Source organism: Elephantulus edwardii, unplaced genomic scaffold (genome assembly GCF_000299155.1).
Source record: "Elephantulus edwardii isolate Elephantulus edwardi_28Jun2011 unplaced genomic scaffold, EleEdw1.0 scaffold00004, whole genome shotgun sequence".
In the NCBI taxonomy this organism is placed as follows: Eukaryota; Metazoa; Chordata; class Mammalia; order Macroscelidea; family Macroscelididae; genus Elephantulus; species Elephantulus edwardii.
In genome coordinates, this window is record NW_006399754.1 from 39,270,200 (window position 1) to 39,277,513 (window position 7,314).

General features: G+C 49.1%; 1 protein-coding gene across 1 annotated transcript in view; it reads right to left on the reverse strand.

Moving 5' to 3' along the window:
- SPG20 (spastic paraplegia 20 (Troyer syndrome)) overlaps positions 1-5,657 on the reverse strand; it is an 18,555-nt gene extending 12,898 nt beyond the window's left edge. The window contains exons 1-2 of the mRNA XM_006879642.1: positions 4,863-5,657; positions 1,496-1,693 (exon numbers count right to left, since the gene is read on the reverse strand). Of these exons, the coding sequence (XP_006879704.1) occupies positions 1,496-1,693; positions 4,863-5,657 (993 nt within the window). The remainder of the gene's footprint in view (positions 1-1,495; positions 1,694-4,862) is intronic.
- Positions 5,658-7,314: the final 1,657 nt, after the last annotated feature.

The following is a 7,314-nucleotide window of genomic DNA, read 5'->3' on the forward strand; positions in this document are numbered from 1 at the left end:
TGGTGAAGGACAGGGCAGTGTTTCCTGCCGGCCATGGGGTGGTGAAGGACAGGGCAGTGTTTCCTGCCGGCCATGGGGTGGTGAAGGACAGGGTGGTGTCTCCTGCTGGTCACGGGGTGAAGGACAGGATGGTGTCTCCCTCTGCTGTCCACAGGGCCCCTGATGAAGGACAGGGCAATGTTTCCTATCGGCCATGGGGTGATGAAGGTCAGGTCAGTATCTCCTTCTGGTCACGGGGTGAAGGACAGGGCAGTGGTTCCTTCTACTGGCCATAGGCCCTGGGAATCAGAATGGAGTCAGGAGTCCTAAGGAGTCCAGGCATGGAACTACAGCAGGACTGGCAAGCAGGGCTGTGAGCAGAGGAGATAAAGGTCTGACACCCTCTCCAGCTAGCTGACAGTCCACATGTCAATCTCACATCCTCTTCAATGGCACCACACAGGCTAGCTAGCTCACTCTTCCAGTCGAATGGTATGTAGTCCAGCAACAGCAGCTCACGTTCAAGGAGCATTACTGCGTCCTTGGAAATGTTTACAAGCCTTAATTCTTTTCATTGCTCCCATCCCAGTGTGCTAGATGCTCCTGCTGCATCCACTGGGTCAGGGACCTGAAAGCTGGGAGTGAAAAGGCTCACACTGTGCCACATGACTCTAGACTTCACACCTCATCATCACTTGCAGCAAATTCCCAGCAGGTTTTTGTGAGGGTCATGAAAAGTGCAAATTCCATATTTTTAATCTATCTTGGGAGCTCTGGTGACCTAGTGGTAAGGAGCTGTGCTGCCAACTCGACGGTATTAATCCACCAGCTGCTCCTCAGGAGAAGGACAGGCAATCTCCTCTCTGAAAACCCACTGAGGGCCAGCAGTGAATTGGTTCTGATACGACAATTCACAGCAACAACAAACTACACTGGAAGAAGTGTAGCCAGGATGCTCTTTGAAGAGGAGGTTGGCAGGAATTCAACGTCCCTATTTTGGGTATGCAATCAATCTCTGGAGTACACTATGCTGCGTGATGCAGAATGAAGCTCTTTCAGGAGATGGACTGACACTGCAACCATGGGCTCCAGCACAACAGCGATGGTGAGGAAAGCACAGGGCGGGGCAGGGTGTCCTCCACTGTGCATAACAATGTGGCTGTGCACCAGACAGCACAGGACCAGGCAGACGGCAAAGGACCAGGCAGAGGGCACCGGACTGGGCAGACGGCACAGGACCAGGCAGAGGACACCAGACCGGGCAGGGTGTCCTGCACTGTGCATAACAAGGTGGCTGTGCACCAGACAGCACAGGACCAGGCAGACGGCACAAGGACCGGGCAGACGGCACAGGACCAGGCAGAGGGCACCAGACCGGGCAGGGTGTCCTCCACTGTGCGTAACAGGGCGGCTGTGCACGAGAGCTGAGCTGACACCTCATGGAGAACTCTTCACAAGTTCATAAAGAGGTGCTTCTGCTCAAGTGGACGCTCCCCGACAGGAGCACACATCTTACCTGGAGGCGCAGGTCAGACATCTGTCTCAATAGGTCCTCAAAGAGCTCTCGGTCATCTTCAGGTAATTCCGAGGACAGGACCACGCCCACGAAGCACCCTGAGGCCTGTAGCATGGTGTCAGGAAACATGTAGGCCCCAACAGTGCACTTCAGAACTGGAGAGCGGTCGGGGACCAGAGGATACAGCCAATCACAAACCTGAGGCAGGCGTTTAGACAAACAGATCAATTAAAGGATGGAGATTTTGCCCAGCTTTAAAGATTGTTAACATCACAAAATAAACATTCTGAAACACAGAGCTACAGATCTGAGAGGAAAACAGTAAAGATAACAATGTGAGAAAGATCATTCTGAAAAGGAAGCCTTAGCAACCAGGACTGGGCCTTCTGGTGCAGACATGGCCCACATATGCCCTGTCCTGAGTAATTCTACCATGTGTCCCTTAAAACAACCTATCAGATGCTGCTGCTGGGCACCACTGGACAAAGCACATTCTACATTTAACTGAGACACAAACAGTTGCTTTCCCACCCTGGCCTGCTCATTTTTTTTTATTTTATTTTTTTTTTGGCCTGCTCATTTTAAATCCAGGGCTGGTAGACAGTTAACTGTGAACCTTCCACGGCTGAGCGTGCCATGTCAAGACACCGCCTCCCCCTTCACCTAAAGACCTTTTTTTATCTTTTTCTCTTCCTTATACTTGGAAACCCCTGTATTGGCAGCAAAATGAGATCCCCTGAAGACCCCTATGTAAAGGAGGTCGGTGAGTCAAGACCCTACATGTAGAACTCCATCCCTCTAATTATATGGTCTTCACAGGAACCCCACTCAGCTGTGGCTTCACAAACCTTTACCCCTGCACCTATGGTTCTGTCGTGCTGTCCGAACGGATGTGCCCACACTTCAGCTGTGGCTTCATGAATGCCTAACCCTGAACCTCTGGGTCCTTCCTATTGTTAAATTAGATGTGCTCCTTCACACCACTCCAGGCCCACCACAGCTGTAGCTTTATCCTCACAAACATGGGGACATTCACGGTGGTCTGTCAGAATTTTCTGACTATGCCTGTTTTGCAAAATGTTCCTCTCCCCTTGAACGTCAATAAAATAGTTTTCCCTTTAAAAAGATCAGGTTTTAGGGAGCTCTGGTGGCCTAGAGGCAGGAAGCTGCACTGCAATCCCAGAGGTATGTGATTCAAATCTACCAGATGCTCTGCTGGAGAAGGAGGGACAATCTCCTCCTGTACCAGTCAGATCCAATTTGACGCTACACACAAAAAACTAATAAAATAAATTTAAAATAAAAAAAAAAGATCAGCTTTTTTTCTTCAATGAATGAAATTAATACAATTTAGAAAGATTTTACTATTGCTTGATTTCTCTAGAAGCTAGCTACAACTGGGGACCTCAACTATACTGCATTTTTATCAAGTGAAGCGTGGACACTGTGAGGGGTCTTTCCCTCGCCGACAGGTGGCTCTACAGGTCATGCCGAGGGCTCTCTCACGGTCAGGATCTGGAAACACACGACAGATGAACTTAAAGCTATTAACACTATGAGAATATCCACTCCAAAACTGGCCAATTTAAAACCAAATGATCTCTAATTTTCTAAACCGACTACTGGTAATCTATGCAGCAGACAAAATAGTATTTCCTTTCTAATACTTAAGAACCACCTCCCTGCTGTCGAGCTGGAACCTCCAGCAGGCTTCTGCAGCCACACAGCAGGAGAAGAGATAGCCCATCTTGGTCCCTTGAACCATCAGGTGTTGTCTTTGCTTAGCAGCACAACACCCAACAGACTAGGCCATCAGAGCTCTCCAGAGAGCTCTCTTCCAGCATAAAAATACTAATACATCATTCCAGAACATTCTGCTACATATATCTGAATAAATACAAACAAATGAGAGACCCTCAGGCAAAACTCATTACCATCAGGTCTGTTCATGTGGTTACATGCCATTCAGTCAGACTGACCCATAGCTGGTGGACTTGAAATGCATGCCTCTGGGACTGTAGCACAGCTCTTGCCACTAGGCGACCAGAACCTCAACAATCCTTAATGAAACAGCCACTTTCTCCTACGGAACAGCCAGGGGGTTGGCCCGTATACTGAGCAGTGAAGAATTAACTCCTCTAGCACCAGAACTCCTTTTTAAAGAAAGAGACTCAAATTAAATTTCAGGTAATATGATACTCAAATTAAATCTGAAGTGTAATTTTTTGTTTAAGACCAAAAAGGGAGAAATGAAAATTATTTAAAACACAAAGACCAGGACTAAGTTTACTAAGAGTGATTACCAGGATGTCTACCTCATGGCAGTGGACTCTACCATCATGCCAACCACCATAACAACATTTGTTGAGTCTGGTATCCCACGGGAACTGTCATCTGATCCACAATTCACGGCAGAATCCATGTACCAAGCTGTCCTTAATACCTGTCTCTGCTCTGAGACCAGCATCCCCAGTGGAACTACTACAGCATTCACTTCCACATCGTGTACCCAGGGCAGTAAAGCTACCATTACTGCTGCAGAAGGTGTAGTGGGGGTGTATCTGTGGAGAAGGTGTAGTGAGGGTGTATCTGGAGGTGGTGTAGTCAGGGTGTATCTAGAGGAGGTGTAGTGAGTGTGTAGTTCTGGTGGAGTGTAGTTGGGGTGCACGTCTGGGGGATGTGTAGCTGTCTGGAGCACTCTTCCAGTGAGATACCCTAAAACACCTAAAGATGTGGCAGAATCCCTGGCAGCAGACTTGCTACGTCCAGCCTCCCAAGTGTCACTCTACTGAGCTCCTTCGCCCAAAGTACTGAATATATAAGAATGGAAATTTCCAGCTCCTTACACGGTCCTGCCAAATTTAATGTCAAAACAAGACTCCAAGTTGCAAAAAGCAAACAAAAACAAATATCCAGCATAAACTGACACTGGGGACTCCAGAAGCCAGACACACAGGAGACACTGAACCTGGACACCACAATGGCCAGTCTCCTGGGTGTGACAAGCTGCAGTATTCCCACTGTTCTAATAGCCACCATGGAACTATTTGCAGCATCCTCTTCTGACTGGTTTCCACCTCACAGTTTCCAGCAGTTGACAGTATTATACGTCCAGAAAGGATCCAGGATTTACCAATGCTTGTCTAGAACATCAACCTGCACACTTGACTGAAACACCAGCACTTCCATGTGCCCAGAGGCATTACGTGCCCCAGTGCACTTGGGAAAATGCTGCTGCGAGGGGTGGCTAGTTGCCAAAAGTATACACAATGCAGGAGATAGCTACATCTAAATGCTAAGCAGGCCCCAGCAAAGACCAGTGACACCTGCCCACAGCCACCCAGCCTTCTAGCTTTCCTTCACTTACCTGAAGGAACCCTGGTGGGCGGTTTAGGAACGTATCCAGGGAGTTGTCCAGGAACCTCACGATCCTCAGGTACCCGGGATAGGAGGGAGCGCTGACCTCCCCCGCGGGATTGACAAAGAAAAGCTGCACTCCGTTTGGGATCAGGATGAGCTCATCAGCGTCCAGCCCAAGGGATTCCAGAGGGGGAGGCTGGGGGCGGTTGCTGTAGAAGTTCTCACCCCCGGAGCAGTACTCTCCAGAGTCTGTGCCATAGGACACGGTGCAGTGACCCTCGGCAGCCTGGGGTGTGTACGCAGGCGGTGCCTCTGAGGGTCTCCCATGGGATGGGGAGGGCAGAGGGGCCGCTGCCCCCGCTGAGGATGCCCCCTCGTTAGCCAGAGCTACTTGGGAAGGGGACCTGACATCCTGCTCCTCTGGGGACTTCTCATGCCCATCCTTGGGGGGGAACTCAGGATACAGCTTGGGCACATCCTGTAGGTCGCTGCGCAGTGAGGTGGCCAGGCCGCGATCCAGGATCTCCAGGCGTGCACGCACATTCTGCAGTGTTTCTCGCATCTTCTGCTGCATCTGGCGTGCGGACTCCCAGTCAGGGCCCGTGTGCTGGGCCTCGGCCATGGGCACGCTGAGGCCCCGCAGCAGGTGGCCGATGCCCTGCCGGTAGTGTGTCTTGGCCTCTTCCTTCTGACCCTGCTCATCGGTGCTTAGCCCTTGGTTGACGAAGTGAAAGGCCTTTTGGTACGCCTCTCGGATGAGCTGCACTTGGGCAGGAGCCCCGCTCTGCAATTCTGGCTCCATATCTGCAAAAGAGCAACCACTCACTTTGCTTGCTGACCATCTGCAAACTGTTACAGACTGAACTGCACACCACGTTAAGTAGATGACACAACCCTGCTTGCTGAAACTGAGGAGGACCAGAACTGTCTGCTGCAGAAGGTCAAGGACTGCAGCCTTCAATATGGATTGAAGCTCAACGTCAACAAAAGATTCTCACCATAGGGCCAAATGGCAGCATCATGACAGATGAGATTAAGGTTGTCAACAGTTACAGATTGCTCGGCTCCACAATCAACACTCTTAGGGGAGCTCTGGTGGCCTAGTGGCAAGGAAATGCAACTACAATCCCAGAGGCACACGGTTCGAATCCACCAGATGCTCTGCCGGGGAAGGAGGGACAATCTCCTCCTGTACCAGTCAGATCTGATTTGACAGTACATTCACACAAAAATAATAAAATAATTTAAAAAAAAATTCAAACACAATCAACACTCTTGCCACCGGCAGTCAGGAAATAAAAAGATTAATTGCACTGGGTAAATCTGCTGTCAGGGACCTCTCCAGAGTACTGACAAACAACAATGCCAGTCTAGAGACTAAGGTGCATCTCATCCAGGCCAAGGTTACAAGTACTAGCTATGTATCAGGGAACTGGACAATGATCAAAGATGACAGAATTTCTTCATTGATACCTTTGAATTGTGGTGCTAGAGAAGTCTTGAAGGTACTACGGACTGCCAAGACAATGAATGAGCAGGTCTGTCCTGAAGAGGGTCGTACCCATGTGCCAACAGGCCAGGGTGACCTATGTGACAAGCATGGGTATTGCAAATACAAGCAGGCCAATCCTGTGGAATGTCTCAATCCATCACCAGGATGGAGTCAGTTACAAGGATGGCTGGTTTCCCAGAGATGTTGTTGTTGCTGTTGTCCCCTAGCTGGCCCTCCCCCTCCAGATGATTTTCAGAAGTAGTAAATGCATGGAAGGAGATTGCCATCCTTTTCCCACAGAGCAGCTGATGGATTCAAACTGTGTATCTTGGGGATTTCAGCACAGCTTTTAACCACTCGGCCACCAGAGCTCCTTTAGTTTGGTTTAAACTATGTTCTAATTTACTAAATGCACATTAGCATGATGACAGTGTTTACAATGGGACATGGAGACATGAAGCGTGTAAGTGCCGTTTGGAAACAGTGCTAGCAGACTAGTCCATGCAGGGCTGGTCGTAACCTTCAGTTCATAAAAATGTCAAAGCTCATTGCAGCCCAACAAACCATCTCAGCACAATCCTAATAATGTGAATCACCACTCCTAATACACCAGTATTCTAAGTGAAAATGAAAGCCATGTGCACACTGATCAATCTCACCAATTCTTTAAGCTAAAGAAGCCAGTGTGTTTTTAACTGTATCCTTTGCACATGAAATGTGGACAATGAGTAAGGAAGACAAGATGTCTTTGAACTGCGGTGCTGATGATTAAAATGACTGAACCTTCCAGTTACTGTCTTGGAGGAAGTGCCCCCAAGGTGTTCCACAGAGGCAAGCTTGCTGACACCTGCTCCCATGTATTTTGAATATGTTGTCAGAGGGAGTCAGGTTTAGAAAAGTATATCATGCTGGGAAGGGGAATGAACACGGTGTGTCAGAGCCGGTGGGACAGGTGAAGTCCAGCTCT